The sequence below is a fragment of the Acromyrmex echinatior genome, chromosome 12 (genome assembly GCF_024713525.1).
Source record: "Acromyrmex echinatior isolate Ae372 chromosome 12, ASM2471352v2, whole genome shotgun sequence".
Classification (NCBI taxonomy): domain Eukaryota; kingdom Metazoa; phylum Arthropoda; class Insecta; order Hymenoptera; family Formicidae; genus Acromyrmex; species Acromyrmex echinatior.
The window spans coordinates 3295135-3316559 of NC_141863.1; the positions used below are offsets into that span (position 1 = coordinate 3295135).

General features: G+C 26.9%; 2 protein-coding genes across 3 annotated transcripts; one reads left to right on the forward strand and one right to left on the reverse strand.

Annotated features, from left to right (window-relative positions):
* Positions 1-3637: 3637 nt before the first annotated feature.
* Positions 3638-8351, reverse strand: firl (firelighter). 2 transcript variants are annotated; one of them, XM_011068971.2, is made up of 9 exons: positions 8180-8351; positions 6626-6726; positions 6166-6324; positions 5917-6054; positions 5605-5799; positions 5107-5236; positions 4926-5043; positions 4039-4164; positions 3638-3881 (listed from the first exon to the last, which is right to left on the reverse strand). In XM_011068971.2, the coding sequence occupies exons 3-9, from the start codon at positions 6322-6324 to the stop codon at positions 3770-3772; spliced, it is 978 nt and encodes a 325-aa protein (XP_011067273.1). In that variant the 5' UTR covers positions 6626-6726; positions 8180-8351; the 3' UTR covers positions 3638-3769. The 2 variants fall into 2 exon arrangements, with proteins under 2 accessions (XP_011067273.1, XP_011067272.1); XM_011068970.2 differs by having other exon boundaries at positions 6166-6349.
* Positions 8352-9268: 917 nt separating this feature from the next.
* LOC105153871 (phospholipid-transporting ATPase ABCA3-like) lies at positions 9269-21152 on the forward strand. Its single transcript, XM_087412107.1, has 30 exons — positions 9269-9298; positions 9657-9786; positions 9855-10052; positions 10350-10450; positions 10538-10702; positions 10812-11028; positions 11258-11431; positions 12173-12459; positions 12647-12730; positions 13219-13378; positions 13453-13586; positions 14437-14592; positions 14715-14786; positions 14876-15014; positions 15171-15417; positions 15621-15721; positions 15937-16049; positions 16119-16195; positions 16355-16556; positions 16611-16802; positions 17093-17375; positions 17610-17735; positions 17882-18085; positions 18159-18419; positions 18513-18616; positions 18718-18861; positions 19223-19370; positions 19474-19684; positions 19743-19959; positions 20079-21152. Exons 1-30 carry the CDS (start codon positions 9269-9271, stop codon positions 20307-20309), a joined length of 4908 nt encoding a protein of 1635 aa, XP_087268233.1. The 3' UTR covers positions 20310-21152.
* The last annotated feature ends 273 nt before the right edge of the window (positions 21153-21425 follow it).

Here is a 21425-nt window from a genome sequence, read left to right on the forward strand (position 1 = left end):
AGTTATAAGACCCAACCAAGGTCGTTGTCAACGCCGTTTTCTTGTTCCTTTCCTTCTTTGCTCGAGTATTTTTTAATATTATTTTCTTTATATGAATAGTACTGAAAGTTGCACATCATTAATCCATATATAATATAACTTGTTTGATTTCAATATTAATAATGCATATCTGGATTTTCTAATTAAAATATTCTTGATTTAATGAAAAAAGAAATTTTATTATTGATTTTTAATTACGATTATTTATAAATCTTTAATATTATTCTCAAACAAATGACAATGTTGGTAAAATTGTTGGTAAATTATTTTATAAATTCGTCTATTATATAAATTTATAGATTTTATAATATTTTATTACTCGCGTTTAGTAATAAAACAAGATAAAGTTTTTAATTTTATTAAACAAAAAATTAAATTTATTATGCAAAAGAAAAATAGATAAAATATATCTTGAAAACTAACATGGTTATAATTTTAAAACACATAAAAAGAAGAGCATAAAAAACCACAGCACAAGTTATAGTTTGTGATATTTAATTATTATTACATTAATTAAAACATTAAATGTTTCGGCCACAATCTGGCCATCTTCAGTAATTCAATAATATTCTTAAAACGCAGAGTTACATCTAGTTACATTAAATTCAACAGTCGGGAGTTGTAATTAAATAAACATGTTCTTTTCTATGTGAAGATGCTTCATACAATAATGTTACAACGCCAATTGTCATATCAAGAAAAGTTTTTATGTTCTTCTTTTTATATGTTTTAAAAATAGATAAATTTATTGTGCAAAGTTTTTGAATGCTAAAAAGTCTTGAGAGATACATTGAAAGAAAAGATTGCAATTAATGACTACAATCAATTTAAATGGTGAAATATGTATATTTAGATGGTACAACATAATAATCAATTTTTTTAGCCACTAACACAATTAAAAATTGGTTGCTGCAGCCAGAATATTACCATATTCAGCTGATCTTTTTTTCATATATAGAAATGTATATATATATAGAAACTACGATCCGATGACAGAAAGCAACACTTATTTTTCCTTATATAGGCTTCGGAATGCAGCTTGCTCACTGAGTGATTGGTTCTTACTTACAGAAGAATCTACTATTTGTGTCAACCGCTCTATGAAACACTGAATTCCGAAATCCATCGAAAGAAAAGTATTGCAACCTTTCTGCGATTAGCTGTACAAGAAAGACTTGTGGATCAATTTTAAATAGAATCATAAAACTCATAGAACTTGTAAGAATTTATGATTAATATTCTAATTTCATACGTATGTATCGTAAGACGTACAATTATTCTATGATATTTATTTTATAAAATATCTATGATTTTTTTATAAATTTTGACTAATGAGAAGCTGTCTGCAAAAAAATATTGTATATAGGTATGAGCACTTAAAAATTCTTACGTCTTACAAAAATAATGTTACAAATCTTACGATTCTGCTTAGAATTTAGACATTGAATTTGTTTGAGGGAAATTTTTTATGTCATGTCTTCTGACGTAACACACTATTTCATAACGTTTTGAATGTTACAATTAATTTTTTAAATGTTTTAATTTAAATAGATATAATCTATGAAAAAATGTAGACATTACAAAGATTACACGTATCATTAATGTAACTATAAATGCAGAAAAGATTTCTATAAAACTTTATATTTAGTAATTAAATTATTGACTTCTTTTTTTAATATAGAGAGAAGAGTTCTTTCACAATCATGAATACCTTGTTACTTCTTATATAGTAATGCAAATTCAAGTAGTTACCAGCATGCTTCTATTTAATAATGGTTTAATTAGATTGTGCAAAGATCTCTCTGTAAAAAATTACATAATTTGCATTGCCGATTATACATATGTAGAGACATAAAGAAAAATGAGATAAATTTATATCATTTTTGCATAATTTATAATATCAATATTTTTTAACATTTATAATCAATAAAATAAAATTGCTCATTGCTTAAAGTATAATAGGAAAATAATAACGACTTGGCTTTAAGTCAGTTTCGTCCACTATTCAAAGTTAAGGTCATTCTTGAATCACGCATTCTAATTATAAGAATATCTTTTATGCTTTTTATTCTCTAAAATTAAAAAAAAAATGCAATTCAATATTTAATATATCAAAAAAGTAATCTTACAGTTATAGCGAAAATGATCTAAGTACAAAAAAATAGCTAAAATAGATAATTTTCTAGCAAGTACTGGATATTGGATATGTTATATCTATAATCATATAGATGACAAAAACAGAATTTAAATTCGTGCTATAAATTTTATGTGTATAATACATTTTCTATCACAAAAAACATTATTTTATTACAATATTTAACTGAGCAGTTTTTTATCTTATATAAAAATGAATAATATTACTTTGAATAATATTACCATATTTGTACTAATTATCCGATCAGACGTTATTCCGATAAATCATCCGTAATACATACACTTATAAAAATAAATCTTTTTTTACAAAATGTAAAAAAAGGTTATGAATATATTAGTTTCCACTTACACACAAATTATCGCATATACTTGTGAAATAACAAATGTTCAAAGTATTTAAATGCGTATAAAAATAAATAATAATAATATTGATCCGCGATTCAAGAATTCAATCAATTATCAGATCGCAAATAAATAAAAACTTTGCGTATACGCATTCGGGTATAAGTTAAATGACATATGAACATCGAGTAAATTATGTTGCAACAACAACGCGGAAGTAACAAAAGTGCACTCAAATTACTTTTACAAGATAGATGCAGCCCATGTTATAAATCGAAAGATATAATATTTCATGTACTAACCAAAGCTAACACACTTGTTAGTTATGTAATCGAATAGACTGACAATAACAGCGTGATTGTGATTGCACACTTGATATATTTTACTTTCTAAAAGAACATTGCACTTTTCCTTCCAATAGTTCAGGTCAATCACTGGTCCTCTTATTGTAGTAATACGTTTACATTAACACATCATGGAAAAGTAAAATTAAAATTATATATATAAATTAATAATATGGCTTACTTAGAATAAATCAATGTAAATAAATAGAAGAGCTACGAGCCAGTTAAAAATAAATTAAGAATTTAATATTCCAAAATAAATATAAAGAAATGCAATACAAACATTTCGACGATAGGATCATTCTCAATGTTAAGACGCATTCAAAAAATTATAATATTACTTAAATTATCAGATTCTTAGATCAAAATTACAATATTATATAAGTTATCTAGTTAATTAAAAAAATTAAAAATGTCAATACATGTAGTCCATTGAAATTTGTAAAATCGCTTAATATGATTGACAAATGAGTTGTAATCTCATTTTTCCTCTTTAAAAAACTATTCTGTTCACCAAATAATTTTTAAATAATAATAAATAATAATTTTTTAATTGCTTATTTAGTCAAATTGTTGTGCGTCAAATTTAAAAAAAAATGTAGTAGTTACAATCCGTATAAGCCATAATGCGCTATGAAAGCAGAGAACAAGTAATTCCGACAGTATCAGATAACGTTATGTTTAACCGTAAAGATAAAAAAATGCCGCATTTAATATCAAATTGTCAAATTAATCATTAATAATAAATGCAAATAAAATGTATAGAAACGTATGTATGTTTATTAATCTAATAATACATTATTGTATTGTATATTACAGGTAAACTTCATTTTATCTATTGTGTAAAATTCATACCTAATAAAAAAAAATATAGCACCTTTGTATAATTTTTAAGTTTTTATCAAATCTAGTTTCGCATTCATTGTGTCTTTTTCTTTCTGTTTTTGATCGACATCCGCTAAAAAGTCTAATATCAAACGCATTACATTCTCTGGAACAATCCTGAAGAGGAAAAAAAATGATAAATATTTCATCATAACATGATCATCAAGAATATTTATGGATAATGAATATTTATATATAAAACAACACAAATTTAATTAATGTTAATTAGATGTGGGCAAACAGACAATAATAGCGCGACTTTTGATTCCGGTACCTGTTGATTGCATTTAAAGAAAAAAGACATCGCGGTATTGAATATTCAGTATAATTTCTTCGAATTGCTTTAATTATTTCACGGGCGGCGTATTCTGGTGTCACAACGCCGAAAATATAAGGAAACCTGGAATTCATTCTAGATTAAAACAATTCATTCATTTTTAATTTATTAACATCATGAATATAAAACAAGTATTTTTCATCATGCATATTGTAATATGTAAAAAAGTATATAATATTATACGGATAAAAAAACTCTTTCTTTATATTTTTCTTATTATTAATTCACATTTAAAGTAATCAGATTTTATAATCAACGTTTGATTTTGTATTTAATTAAATTTAATTTCAAAAGTGTATAAGTTTCTTTCTGCTACGAGAAAAGAGAGATATAATAAAGTTTTCTAACAATAAGTAATACATCAAGATATTTTACATCCATGTAACCTTAACTTTCCTTTTCAATATAATGTTAAATATATAAAAATTAGAAATCGCGTCGAAGATGGTGAATCATAGGTGCAATATTTTTTTTTAATCTCATTATTACTTCATGGATCAGACGTTCCACTTACTGGGCGCTAATTACATTCCATACAATTACGCTATGTTGCAGTGGATAAAGACGACTCGTTTCGTAAATACAATGTTCGCGTGCGAATCACCGCGACTAGGCCGGAAAATGTCTGGAAACGCTATTTCATCATAGATATCGTCGATGTATACTCGTTAAAAAAATACTTGTTTAATTGATAGTATGATGAATACATTCTCGTGATGAGTGAGATATAATTACATTACGTGAATATTAATATGTACATTTTTTTTGCTATAATGCCTTATAAAAAATAACGTCTATTATTAATTCAATCTAAATATTTTCACCTGTATTTAGGATCCTTCGCTAATCCTGTATCAATATAGAATGGATATATCGTTGTGAAATGAATATTAGGTTTTCTTTCATCTAATCGTACTTCCTCGTGAAGAGCCTCCATAAGGCCTACGAATTAAACTTGAACTTATTGAAATTCTACTACAAATAAATAAAATTTTGATAAAATACCTCTCACAGCAAATTTTGATGAGCAATATGCCACCTTTTGTGACACTCCATAAATTCCACACATACTACTTATCGCTACTATGTGACCGCTTCCTTTCATCAACATCATAGGCAAAAATGCTTCTATTGTCTATTTAAAATAAAAAAATTATTAACTTTATAAATTATCTTATACCTCGATAAAATCGTTCCTCAATTAGTTTTAAAAAAAAAGGCTTAATGAATTCTTGATTTCAAAATACAAATAAGAATATTACATAATCTATTATTACATATAATCTATTATATAAGAATATTACGTTATTAAATTTGAAGAATGTGTGTATGTGTGTGTGTGTGTGTGTGTGTGTGTGTGTGTGTGTGTGTGTTGTTATTATTAAGCGAAACTCTTACAAAGTAACTTTGAAATTATCATTACATATTTAAAATGTTTAATAAATATTCATTAATTAAATGGATATAATTTATAGAATATGATTTAATGGCATAAGTACACACCCAAAAATTTGAAAGTACGTTAACATTAAATGTCTTTTCCACGTCATCCGAATCAAAATTTAGATACGGCTTATGATATAATACAGCTGCATTATTAATGAGCATTGTAACATTTGGCACACCGACTTTTCTCATTAATCTCACTGTCTCACGCACTTCCATTCTTTTCGAGACATCGACCACGAAACCATAGACCTAAAAATAGTTACATGCATGTTTTTTTTTACAACATCTGATTGTATCTCTTTCAAAAAATTGTATTAAAAATAAAAAACAAAATACAATATAAATGAAAATTAAATATATACTTACCTCTCCGCCATTTTTCGACACTTCTCTCATTGTTGATCGATTACTATCGATATCGTTGTCCCAACAAACAATTATACAACCCATCGAAGACAACTGGATCGCTAATTCGCGGCCAAGTCCATGGCCAGCTCCAGTGATCTGATTTCGAAGTGAATAAAATAGTTTTAAAAATATGTACGTATTATAAATTTTAAGGATTTAAAATCATTGCAATTTTCCTTCAGTTGATAAAAAGCAAAACAAGCTTACAAGAACGGTTTCTCCTATTAAACGTTTCATGGAACATGGTACAATCATTCTGAAAGTTGCCATTATTATCGCCAGACTTATCTTTGCCGATAAAAGAGAAAGATCCAGAAATAGTCGATGCAATTTAATGTCTTTGAAAATGTGTTGGATAATCTTCATCTTGGAATAGTTTATAAAAATATATCTAAATATGTCAAACTCGTTAATAAATAAACACAGATAAAATTCATTAATCATTATTACAATTGTATCGTCAATTAAAAATTTCACATTTAATTGTATGTTAAAAAAGAAAGGAATTTCTTCGTGATAATAAAATTACTTTAATCACAATTATTGCGATTTTTTATGTGAATACCTAAAACTGTATTACGAATAAAATCTAAACATATATCACAAATCTAAAAATTCCTAAATAAAAATAGTAAAAATGAATGGAAAAATCCGTTCGTAAACACACCACGATTTTGTGACGCAAGTTCCAGCAGACCGTAATATTCGCCAATCACTTTCCTTCCTACTGCGAAACAATGTTGGTAGCCATCAGTTTATTTAAAAATCCTGAAAATTGTTAAGAATATACGTAGTTTTAAAAAAACTGTATCAGCAGATTAATAACAGTTTCGTAGTCATGACATCGATATATATATATATATATATATATATATATATATATATATATATATGAGGACTTATAATATATCGCAGATCGACTCGGAATTTTTTCGTAGCCATGACATCGATATATATGAGGATTTATAATAGATATCGCAAATCGACTCGGAATTTATTTATATCAATAAATTTATTGCTCCTTTTTTTCAAATTGTAGAAAAAAATAAAATCTAGAAAAATAAAGTAATTTATCCATCCTACTCTTTTTAATGGATTACACTTTGGAAAACTCTTAAAAAGAAGGGATTATTTTTGGAAATTTTTTGTGCAAAAAGAATAAAATATACTAAAAATATATAAAGAGGCATTCATTATACACGTATTGAAGTATACGAAAAAAATTTTTTTTAATTTTTTTGAACAAAATGACAGCACTGTAGTTGATTGAAATAAGCTAGTTTTTAGCGAATACCCAATTGATGACGTACAAGATTACTACGAAACGGTTTGACTTAGAACAAAAAACCAAAAACATTTATTTTCTACATAATATTTACTAAATAAGTACGTAGAGGTTTTTAGAAATATGTATCTTCGTGAAAATGATGAACATTGGGAAAAAAAAACAATGGTAAAACTGCAGAAAAGGGAACATCCGCCGACGACTTTGATTTTGACATATGTTGTCAGGGTCATCACCCTGAGTAACCTCCAATAAGTTTCAGTCGTCGGTCCCTGTCCGTTAAAAAGTAATTAACAAAAAAAGTTTAAAAAATACCGTCTCATTTCTGCTATAACGAAAGTTGTAAACATATATGGAATCTCGCTTTGTTGAAAAGTGTAAACGTGTGAATCCAGTGGTGGAGTGAAAGTCATTTCGCGTTAAAAAAAATCTTACTCTAACCTAACCCATTTTTTAGTGTAAGGAGACCTTCATTTTGCGTGAAAGATTGTAAATCCATGTCGTTTCGCATTAAAAAAACTTAACCCAATCCATTTTTTACTTTCACGTGGAAAGTACATTCAAGAAGCAAAGTTCTATTAGATTTACAACCTTCCACGCAAAATGAAGGCCACCTTGCACCAAAAGATCAGGTCAAGGTCGTCGGCGGATGCTCTCCTTTTCTACAGTTTTATCAAAACAAATATTTACGACCAAAAAATTTTACACAAAGATGTTAATAATAATAATAGTTTATAACTAATCGCAAAATCGTTACGTACTTTTTTAGATAATTAGCAAAAAAATATTCTCTGAAAGTTTCAAGTGATTGATTTTCATCGAATGAAAATTGTAAAAGTTATAATGTATATACGTTAATTTGAAAAATGTCGTCCAAAAAAAGTTTTCCAATACCTACGATTGTTCTTATATAAAATTAAAAAATGTAAAAATTACCTTTAGTTTGCAACGTCTGCGCCATACAGTTGTCCTTCAAAATATTGACATAAATCCTCTTCAGCCTCTTTCTGGTTTGATTCTGCGAGCATCTTTTGCCGCTTTAAAAAACACTTCGCTATTTTGATGCGTTCACTTTTCGCAGAAGTTACTTACATTAAAAATAGCTGTGTACTGACGCTACCCTAAGTTATACAACAGAAATTTCTACTGATATTTATAGCTATTACTACTGTCTTTTCTGATGAGCTGCTCCGAACTTTGAAGCTGCGTGCGATGTGCCAATCGAGGGGACCCGCTTCAAAGAATCAACTGCAACTTTACAAATATTTCGAATTTTCGATTCCAACTAATGGAATTATATTTTTACATGTATAAACTTATTTATTCATTTAAGCGAAAAAAAATTTTCGTTTTTTCAAAGTTTCAAAATGGCGTAACCCTTTAAAAAACTTCGAATTTTGTAAATTAAAATGCTGAATTCTCGAAATCGCAATTTATCTCTTTTAAGCCCGTGTCTACAATGTTAGAAATTCATCATTTCGAGATCTCGAACGAAGAAAAAATTGACAAATCATATTTGAATCATAATTTGAATCATGGTATAAAAATATTCACGATTTAAAATATTCGGTTACATGACGATGCGATTGGTCAATTCTTTTTCGAAATTCGTTGAAAATTTGTCAGAAGCGCCTACTTTGTTTATGCGTAATTTTGATAACTCTGACTGATAGTGCTTCATTGTTTTCTCGTAGAAAATATTATTAATTCTTCTCTTAAAAACAGCTGTCAAGGACCCTCGGTTTCTTGACTATGCGGGAAACACACTTACTTTCTCTCTTTCTTTTTGTGCTAAACAGACCGCAAAATAGCCGCGCAAGAATTTGATTAAAACAATTTGATTTTATCTTGGTGAGAGCCGAAATGCTGAGGATAAGAGAGATCATCAGGCATCCAAAATTGAGAAGATTTGGAACGAGATGGCGGATTTTTATGTGGAAAGCCGTGCTTATGAGGCTGCATAACCGTATAACCACTGCACTGGAGATAATTATAGCCATTGTCTTTTCGTTACAGATACGTTTAATGTTTGAACCGTTTGCTCTTCATTTGCAGGTAGTCTCACTGGCAATTGTAAAGTTGGATAAACATATTTATCTTAAGACTAATATACAACTTGATTCTTGTTTTTAATAATTTCTATATTATAATTTTATGTTATTTTTTCATTTTTTAATTAATATCAAAATTATATATGTATTGTGGTTTTAGAAACATCTGTTTCATTAGATATTAAATTGCATTGCAGTATAATTTATAGAATAATAAGTACAGAACGATATTATACAATATAATTTTTATACAGAAATTACTCATGTTTATGCTAAATATTTAATAATTGTTTTAATATTCTAATAATTGTGCATTCTAATAATTAAGTGTATATGATATTTCTTATATATTTTATCTAAAGGATTTAGATCAATACAGTCGCAACGATATCCTAACAAAATTGCCAGATGATGTACAATGTTGGTATGCACCAAGAAATGCATTTATAGATGAGTTAATGCTGAAAGCCACGAAAATGCTTCATACAAATAGTAAGATAATATCTCAAACATGCTTATATAAAAGAAATTAAATGAAAGCTACATATTATACATATTAGTTCAAGCGGCCGACAGTGAAATTAACCTTGTACATTCACGTTACGCAAAAAATGATACTTCTAAAGTATTATGGGCAATATTCGAGATTGATAAGCTCACATCTGGAAAATCAAAGGTCTTAGAATATAAAATACGTTCATCTGAAATAGGCGAGAATCAGATGATTATGATGCATGAGGAAGAACCTGCCTATAAGGGTATCCAAAATATATTTTTATAAGTAAACATAACTATAAATCTTAAATTAATTAATTCATATGTTATTCTTAAAGTTTATTTTACACTGAAACACATTTTGAACTTAAAAATCATTATTTACGTTAAATATAAATCGTTTAAATTTACATTTAAATTTAATTTATATTAAATATTAATTATTAATGTATAATTATAACAAATATACACTCAAGTTAATTTTTTTATGTAATGTAATACACGCATTAAGCACAAGTGACTGAAATATTCAATAAATTATTTAATATTTCTCGTTGAAGATCCATATGTATTAAGTGGTTTCATGGCTTTACAAATTGCGATTGAGAAATCTTTTGTGGAGATGTGGACAAATCCGACATTACCAAAGATTGCTGATAATGTAAGTACTTGATATAATGAAATTGCAATGAAACTGATATCAGTAATAACTGTAAAAAGCTGTTGATAACAGTAGGCTTCTTTGCAGCTAATTATTGGCCGATTTCCATTTTATAAAGTCAATTTTTTAATTTTACCGTATATCATTCGACCTAACATAAGCATAATCTATTATGTGATGGTTGTTGCTTTCCTTTTGCTGCCAGCAGCAACGTTAAAAAAGGCACTTCACGATAAACAAACTGGATTCAGAGTGAGCTTCTATTAAATAAAATTAAATTTGTTTTTCGCTGATATATTAATTTTTCTTACGTTTTCTTTCTTATGTATATTATCTATTATTAATAGAAATATTATTTTAGAGTCTTATGAGATTAACAAATATATCTTTCACAATGTTGTACATCGGATGGCTCAATTATCTTATGATCATTCTATTACCCGTGACGATCGTATGCACAATCCTTTTGTTTCCTGTGTTTTCGGATGCAAATGTGTTAGTCATTGCTATATTTATCATAATGTACAATATACTATCAATGCTCTTCATGTTCACCATCAGCACATTTTTCGATCATCGTAAGTCATTCAAATATGTGAGTAAAAGGAAAAAATAATATGCATGAATGTAAATGTTTATGTGAAAAAAATGAAAAAATTAGCTTCATTGATAACTTAATCCAATACTCTCGCAATATTAATATAATTTGTATATACAATATATATATATATTTTTTATAAATACGCGCAACGCAATTTTTCTTTCTAAAAATCCTAATCTTTATGATTGTACGTCATTTTATTATAGCTACGAAAGCATTGCTTACATCGGTTTTGTTTTGGCTCTTTTTGACGCACTTGACTATCGTTCTGGATCAGTTTTTGATAACAGAATCTATGTTGTGGAGGATTAGTTCACTGATTCTGCCGCATAGTGGTTTGCTTTATGGAATAATAGCCTTCACAACTTACACGAATTTCGGTGAGTCAATCTATTATTTGATTTTAATGTGAATAATATGGCAATTGTCAAAAAGAATGACTTAATTGAAATTTTATTTATATTTACATTATATTTATTCATATAATCAATTATTGTTTGTATATATTTCATTTTTCTTGTCAAATAAAACTCCTTTCACATTTGTTATTAAAAAATTTTTCCAATGTAAGTGCACAACAAAAAAATTCCTAGCAAATATGAAAAACACAGAATATATGTTTCGAAACGCACATTCCTGAGCGAGTTATTGAAGCGTATTATATACCAAAGCTATGTTTATTACTCGTACAATTCTTAAATCACTGACTTATCATAACCTGATTGATTTTTCAACTAGTAATTATGTTTCAAGGTTTTGCTACAAAAGTAATACGTTTGCTTTTCAGAGAGAAATATACATATATAATTTACATTCATAATTACAATTGATATACATTTTATATATATATATATATATATATATATATATATATATATAAAATATATAAATATACATAAAATATACATAAAATATATACATATATATATACTTATTACACATATTATAAATTATAATATATAAACTTTTATTTAATTAATTTTTATTTAATCATATACTTATAATTTAAAAATCTATAAAAATTCGGTGAACACAAGATTAATCACATTACATATATTGTATAAATGATAAATAACATGTATTAGTGGTGCATTATGTCATTATGACTTTTACGCTGATAGATGATTATAGCGAAAATTTGAAATACATGTGGCAATACAGACGAGTATTGCCAAAACCGCGCAATCACATTGGTCCTACCTCGTACTTGTGGCCGCGGTGGCTTCCTGAACTGATAACACTACGAGATGCCCACAATATCATTCACGCCGTAGAAAAAATTCCTGTTAGCTTGATTCTATTTATCTGGATATTGCATATTATTTTTTGGTATTTACTAGCGGTATACTTAGATAATGTTAATCCAGGAAAATTTGGCAGCGCAAAGCCCTGGTACTATTTATTCAAAGTAAATAATATATTTATAATTCTAATATATTATTACTCTTTAAATTATCTTATATAAGTGATATAGTATAGTATTCTTTATAAAGTCAGATTTATATTTTTGAAAGCATAATTAAAAAGCATAATATTTATTACTTAGCGTAATATTTATTACTTTTGTAAGTAATAAATATAAATATATTTCATAGAAACCTGTTTATGATGACAATGATTTAATTATCCGAGGATCAACTAACTGGTCAGCAGTGGAGCACACACCATCATATATAAAGGTACAAATATTGTTAAAAACAAAAGTTTTGTCATGCACAGTTTTAGCCAATATTTAGCCAACGAAATAAATCGTACAACGTTTCGGAATTGTATTTAAAATAAGATTCTTGAGATTATATTTAAAATAAGAGCCTTGAATATAAAGTCGGACTATAAATATCGCCATGTTCCTCAAGTAAACATACAAATATTTGTAAAATCTATTTGAACTAACCTTATGTAAAGTAAAAATGATGCGGCATACATATAATTTTTATGAAGTGTTAAATACCTAATTAAAAAAAAAGCAGTAATATATGATAATAAAAACATCTTAACATTTACATTATTTTCAAGAGGGCGATTATTATTATTATTATATAATTTGTCATTTGAGTCCAAAGAGAGAGACAGAAAATAATTCTTATAAGACATTAATAATTATTTATATCTTTTGATTGACTATTTATTTCTGAATCTTTCTATAATTTATTTATGTGAACAATAGCCATCTATTCGAGTGAGATGTGTTCGAAAGGAATTTGGTAGGATTGGCGAAAGTATTACGGCTATAAATGATGTAACGATCGATTTTTATAATCAAGAATTCAGTGTTATTCTCGGTCACAATGGTGCTGGCAAAAGTTGTTTGTTAAAGATAATAACCGGTATAATAAAAAATTAATCCACATCACTGACTTTGACTTTTAAGGATATTGATAAAACTTGTTATGTGTAATAGGAATGTACAAACCAACTCATGGCCATGTTTATTTGGAAAATGGAAATTCTGTATATCCAATTGGTTATTGTCCGCAGGAAAATATATTGGTAAATTACTTGACAACGATTCAGCATCTTTATATATTTGGTATGGTAAATATCCTTTGTTACTAAAAAATGACAGCGACAATTAATTTTTTACATATCAAGCATAATGATACCAATCTAAAATGAATATTTTAATATTGTAATTATTATTATTACTTAACATATGAAATATCAAACTATGTATATTTTTCTAATTAAAATCTAAGTTTTTCTTATAAGTGTTTAAAAATTTAGAACCAATAACGTCGGCTAAAGTTACGTACAAAAAATATATTAAATAAGCATATTGATCTAAATAAGAACCAATTTGTTTCTAATTGTCCGATTTGATATTTGAAAGCAAACGGTTTGTTTTTGCTTCCTGAGCTACCTACTAATTTACCACTCACGATTAGACAAGATGGAGAGAAAAAAAATAATGCATTTACTTAACTAACATTATATGAAATAACAGTGGCGCAATATATTTCCACACACATTATGTATTCAGATTTGGATAGTGCTCAAGTTATCGCGTGAATCACAATATATATACGCAATATACAAAAATTTAATAGCAGCTCTTATTTATTTATTGTTATTTATTAACCATATGTTTTATTTTCACATAAAAATGTTAAATATTAAATGTAAAATTAAATTAGCAAATTATTTTAATTTTTTTTTATATTATTTATTTTTCTATCAGAAATGATATTCTAATGAATTTCTTCGATCATAAAATGAATATTTCAATCAGAACTGTTATTGGTTTTTATTTATGTTCAAATACAATTTAGTATTTATGTAATTAACGTATCGATATAATCAAAACTATTGTTAGAACTTTAATTATGTCGAAACAAATTTTTAAAGTGTTAGAGAAATGTGTTCAGTAAAGCAATTCTTATTTTAGATAAAAGGAATGACTTATGAGGATGCTTATAGGGAATCATTAAAATTGTTAAAACAATTGGATTTAGAATATGTCAAGGATTCGAAAATGAAATCTTGCTCCTTTGGTACGCAAAGAAGAATTTGTTTTGCAATGGCACTTATTGGCAATACTAAGGTACATCATTTTACTTATAACCATAATAAATTATAATAAATCCAAGAATTGAATTTCAATGTTAATGAAATTAATGGCAATAGATAAAATAAATTACATTTAATTTATATTAATTCTGACAGATCCTCATTCTCGACGAACCTACATACAGTGTTGATCCTGAGCACAAAAGACAAATATGGGATTTACTTTTAGTGAGTAGTTTAAGCAGATGGCTTTAATATAAAAAATAAAAATTATGTAAAATATAAAATATAAAATAATGCATAATGATATTTTATAGGATATAAAAAGACATAAAACGATAATAATGGCAACGAATTCCATGGAAGCTGCAGATTTTCTTGCTGATAGGATTGCTATTATTGCAAACGGAAAGATTGAATGTTACGGTTCAAAAATGTATCTGAATCGTCGATATGGTAAGGATAATATAACTTTAACAAAACTATAAGCTATATAAAATAAAATTAATTTGTTGGCTAACATTAAAAAATTTTTTCATTTAATCAATTTTTATGTAAAATTAAATTTTTATTATTACGTAATCGAACTTTTTTAAAATTATTTGCAACTAGGAATCGGTTATGTCTTGAGTTTATTGGTACAAGAAGATTGCAATGTGGAGCGAATCCATACAGAAATACAAGAATTTTCAGCAGATCCAATTAATCTACGAAGCATGATGGGTTTAGTAATAAGATTTGATGTGCCAAGGAATAGTCGATTCACCAAATTACTCCAACATTTAGAATTTAACAAAGAAGAATTAAAAATTGTGTCAGTTGCATTAAGTGCTGCTAGCATCGAAGGTCAATTTCTTAGGTAATCAGTCTAATTTCAACGTTTAATTTCAATTTAAAATTAATTAATTTCTGCTTATATATAAATGTGGAAACTAATATTTTCATACATATATACGTATAATTAAGAAAGATTATTTTACTTTTAATTTTTAATGATACAAAAATAGATTTTAGAAATTAGAAGGTTGGTTGATATCATAAAACTAATTGTTCTGTATTTAGAATAAGTTTAGAAAGCCAGTTTAAAGAACGTGGTGTAAAATTACCTAGCAACAAATATGAACTTATTGTGCAACAGAGACGACGGCACTTGTTACAAAGAGGTAAAATTTTGACACATTGTTAACGTATAAAATAAAAAATAACATAATAATAATTAATAATAATAATAATTAAAAATTGTATATCTATAATAATTCATGTAAAATTATCTAGTATGTAATTTTGCTATTTAATAATAGGTATATAATGTTATAAATATGTAGATAATATTATAAATTCCTAATCAAACTACGTTAATCTAAAATATAATTATCAGCTGAACCATGGATCCGCTTGACCGGTGACGTTTTATGGCGGCAGCAAATTCTCGCAATATTCTTAAAAAAATTAATACATATCGCTTCGTCTTGGAAAATGTACACATTTTCGGTAAATTTTTCGTTCTACCAGAAAAAGTATAACATATTATATTTTTATAAATAATCAAAGCCATTTTAGATAACTGTAGCAATCATTACTCTCGTCTTGGCCACTATAATCGCAGAATTGAGCAATTTCACACTCTTCGACACAACGTAAGTTAATCTTATTTATCTTGTAAAGAAAGTGAAACCATTTTAACGTCATAATATATTGCTATTATACAAAACATTATTATTCTAACTTTTATTTTTATATATACAAAGTTTTTACCTTTTTATCGAGCTAATTAAAATTCTTAATTATTTCTTTAGCGAGAGAGTAATGAATCTGACGAGTTACATGGACAACAATTTTCACGTGCTATATTATGCGGCTGATGATAAATCTATAAAAGATTTTCTTGTAACATTGTACGTTACTAGTCAAACCTACAGTGAGAAGTATAATTGTCATATCTCTGAAAACATTCCCGCCACGGATTTAATGATGCAGCCTGATTTACATTCTATAGAGGTATCATAAAAAACATGTTCTATTTATGCGAAAAAAATATTAATTTTATAATAGTTTAGGGATCGTTACGTGATGTCTATCGACATGTACACAGATGGCCGCGTACAACTTATGTATTCGTCCACTGCAATACATAGTGGACCAATTGCACTAAATTTACTACATAATGCGTTATTGCGTTATCATTGCGGCTCAGATAATTGTTGGATCAAATTGGTTAGTCGACCACTACCTCGTCCGGAGCAGGTAATATCTCTGATATTAATTAGTGAATTAAATTATGCTGATTTTAAAAATATATATTAAGTTATTTTTCATCACATTAATTATATTTTTTTGACTTACTTTTTGCATATAAAATAAAAGGATTATTTATAGAGTATTATATAACTAAAATAAAAATGAAGAGACATTAATGTTCGATATAATGTTTCATTATATATAAAGATTATTTATTCAAATAAGAAAATAAAAACATTTTGTATCCTCCACGTCTTATATATATATATATATATATATATATATGATATTTACAGTGGCAACATTTATTGGTTCATCCACGTAGCATACGAAACTGGGAAAACGCTGCTATAATAATAACTTTGTTCCTTCTTCTGCCCTCTATTGACATGGGTATACGAGAAAAAAATACACGTTCAAAAATGCTGCAAATTAATGCGATCGGTATGTCTACGCGAATTTATTGGATCCCGACGTATATTATTGATTTCCTTTTGTATGCGTTCTCCATAATAATCTTCGAAATTATTATCTTAAGTATCTATCGCCGCACGTTGCACTTCTCAAATTTAGAGATTGGTAAGAATTTTAAGATATGCAAAATGTTTATCTTTACTTATATTTCAGTTCTGTTTTGTCTTTTGTATTTTTAAATTTATTAAAAATTAACGTTTTTTTATATTTCGAGAATTTTACAGTAGCGTAAAACAGTCATAATATGATAAAACAATTAAACAAGTATTTGTAGATATGTGTTACATAAAAATTCGAAGTTCAAATCTAATCATTGCCTATAATTAATCGATATTTCAGTTCAAATACTAATGATATTTCTATGTTACGGAGCGTGCGCCATTCCATTAGGTTATTGCATACAACTTTTTACAAGAAAACCGGAAAATGCATACCTAAGTGTGATACTGATCAATATTGTAACCAGTTAGTAATTTAATAAATGGTTTAATTTTATATTATTATTTATATATAAAATTTACTGTAAAAAATAACATTTTAATTAATTCTTTATATAAAATATCTTTATTTACCTTTATAATCTTTATTTAAATGTAGAATATGTTTTACAGTATTATTGGTAAACAGCTCCGTTATATTTCCATGGATATTTCGAGTATTCAGCAATGGTGTAAGATACGTTCTTATACATATATTTCCACCATACGTTCTAGCTTGTGCTTTAGGCAATTACATTATGCTGAATTTATATAATAGACAGTGCAGTTATTTTAATACTTGCGATACAGAATTTTATATGGAAGATCCATGTTGTCGTAAGTTTCAAAAAATTATCGTTATCGTAACAAATTATTATTTTTGCTAAATAACATTGATTGAATGTTTCAGAAAATTGTAAAGGCAAAGGTTGTTACAAACACTTGGATGTAATGCTGATTAAACAATCCAGCTTTGAGTATAAACATTCGATCACAGACGATATACTTTTAATGGTATCCCAAATGTTCGCCTTTTTCATACTGCTGGAAGTTTTTGAAGAAAAAAATCGTAGAAAATGGTATAGTTATTTTATGCCTTCCGAGAAAGATGATGATATTTTAGAATTGGAAGTTGTGCAAGAAAAGAAGCGAGTCGAAGAATATATGAAACGTAAAAAAGACAATATAAAAATAAAAATTATCTGCATTTATATTACTATAAAGCTTATGAATTTAAAACACGTAAACTTCATTGCATTTGTAGATTATGACGAAACAAAATTGCTTCCACCGCGAGTTGCTCTCGTTGTTCAAAATTTAACAAAAAAATACGCTAAAAAACCGGTAGTTAACAGAATCAATTTTAGTGTAAGCGAGTTTATGTAATTTTAACTAAGAAATTTGTTTTTATATATTTTCCTTTTTATTACTGTAAATTGCAATATTAAATACACAGATATCTTATTTAGATCCACAATCAAGAGTGTTTCGGTTTGTTAGGATTTAATGATGTGGGAAAATCAACAATATACAAAGCGCTGGTAGGTCAAATAAAAATATCAGCTGGAAAAGCAGTGATATATGAATACGAGTTCACAAGAAATCAAGAGATGGTGAATATAGTTTTATTATCTTTTAAAAAGTAATAAAGTTGATACAAGCATATCATTAGGCATTTAACAAGAAGCATGTAATTCTTTTGTGGCTAACATTTTATAATAATAAACTTTCTTTACTTTTATTTACTTTTATATTAGAAAGATTTTAATTTTTTTATATAATAATATTATATATATTAGGTGTTGGAATTAATTTGTAGCGTTTTTAATGAAAGAATGTTATTTATTTCACATGAGCATTAAAAAATACATTAATGAAAGTACTTCCCATCACTTGTAAAACGCTACGAATTAATTCCAACACCTAATATATATATATATATATATATAAAAGTTTACATATTTTAAATTCAAGTTTGTAGGTATGATAGGATACTGTCCACAAATTAATGGACTAAGTGATTTTATGACTGGAAGACAATACTTGCAACTTCACGCAGCACTTCGCGGTGTTCCATATGGAAGTATCAACGAAGAAGTAAATAAATGGCTTGATGTATTAGGTAAAAATATAATTAATAATAAATTGAAAATTTCTTGCATTGTTTAAAATAATTCAAAGTATATTAATGCTAAATAATCTTTAATAATAAAATTGAATTGTAGATATGTTGGACTTTGAGAACCTGAAAATTATTCACTATCCTTGGGGAATTCAAAGAAAACTTTGCATACTCCAAAGTCTTACCGGCGATTTACCGATGATATTTATGGACGAGCCTTCCGCTGGAATTGACGTAATGACTAGTCACGCAATCTGCGAAATTTTGCACCAGATACGGGAGATGGGAAGATCTATATTAATCACTACGCACAGGTTAGTTCATACAAGTTTAATAAGTAAAATACATATTAGATTCGATTTTGAATTTCAGCATGCGAGAAGCAGAAGCGATGTGTTTGCGCGTTGGTATTTTAGTTAATGGCCAATTTATTGCAATTGGATCTTGCGAATATTTAAAGGCAAAATATGGCCGGAACTTTATATTAAGTATTAAAATAGTACCAGGATACCACCTTACTATTCTTGAGAAGATTAAAAAAATCATTAACGAGACTTTTCCAACAATAAGATTTAAAGACAGTTATTTGGTAAATGGAACTAATTTTATTATTCGATAATTTGAATAATTCAAATATGTTTAAAAGATTTTGATAAAGTATAAACTAGAAAAGAAATTTATAAATATATTAATTTTTCATCATGGCAGGGTGTTCTTAAATACGAATTGGAAAGTGGGATTTCGTACAGCTATGTGTTTGATAAACTCGAAAAGCTAAGACAGAGATATGTGTGGATTACAGACTTCTCGGTTACTCAGCCGTCAATGGATGAAGTATTCTTAACTTTAGTAAAGAAGCAAAAGGAATCTCATAAGAAGTTGACACTTTACGAACGACTACGTTCTTACGTTATAGGTATATGTAACAAATATAAATAAATTTTGTTTTCACATTTTCTGCAGCAGTTTTTTGTAACTGTGTTTTTTATCACTGCATAAATTATTTGTATATTTTGTGCTTGTTTGAGCAATATTAATATTCATTTTAAATTTATCGAATAATATCATCTATCGGAATATATTACATTATATTGAATTCAACACTCAATATTAACATATATCTATATCGTATGACGTTTTATTTGCAAATATTAACATTTTCAATATAATTATAATTAGTTAAGTATACAAAAAAATAAATAAAAGTATAATAAAATTGATCACTGTTTTCTGCTGTTAATTAATGACAATATATGTATAACAAGTATAATCTCTACCTGCTATTTGATTTTAATTCAATCGTATATCTATATATTTAAGGTAAATACCAGTTGCTATTATCCATTATTCATTGTACTTAATATATTTATTCAACGCACTAAATATAATAAATATAAAATTGCAAATGAAATTGCAATAAAACTGTACACTCGATAAAATAATTCGTGTTTGTACGTACATATTATTAAAAAAAAATGATGTTGACAACCAGATCTGCAATACTATAAACTACCTCACCGACGATCGTTTATGTCGGTATTCTGCAATTATCTTCGAGACCTATCAAGCACGAATTATTAATCATTCACAATTACAGTATTATTGTTCAGTACTTTGTTGATGATAAGATTATATAAGGTTATAAAGAACATTTTGCATTTTTCCTTGAGAAATAAAAACTTCACTAATTATAATTATAAAGAATATATATTTTAAAGAAGAAATTCTTCGCTTTCCCTCTGTTACAATGATGCATTTAGGAAACCCAGAAATGTTACTTTGCAGCTTATCGGTTACTGATAAATTACCAACTGTGACTGAAATATATTTCTTTAATATCTGCAATGTTTATATTTATATTTTATATAATACGTTTAGACTAAATTCTAAATTTTGCAGGATAAAGCACATCAAAGGAGAAGATGTCATATTTATTAACAATAAATAAAAATATTGTCTCACATTTATAAATTATTTAAAGTTAGAATTATATTTAGCTAAATTTAGATAAATTTTTACATATATTCAAAATAAAATATAAAATATATATATATA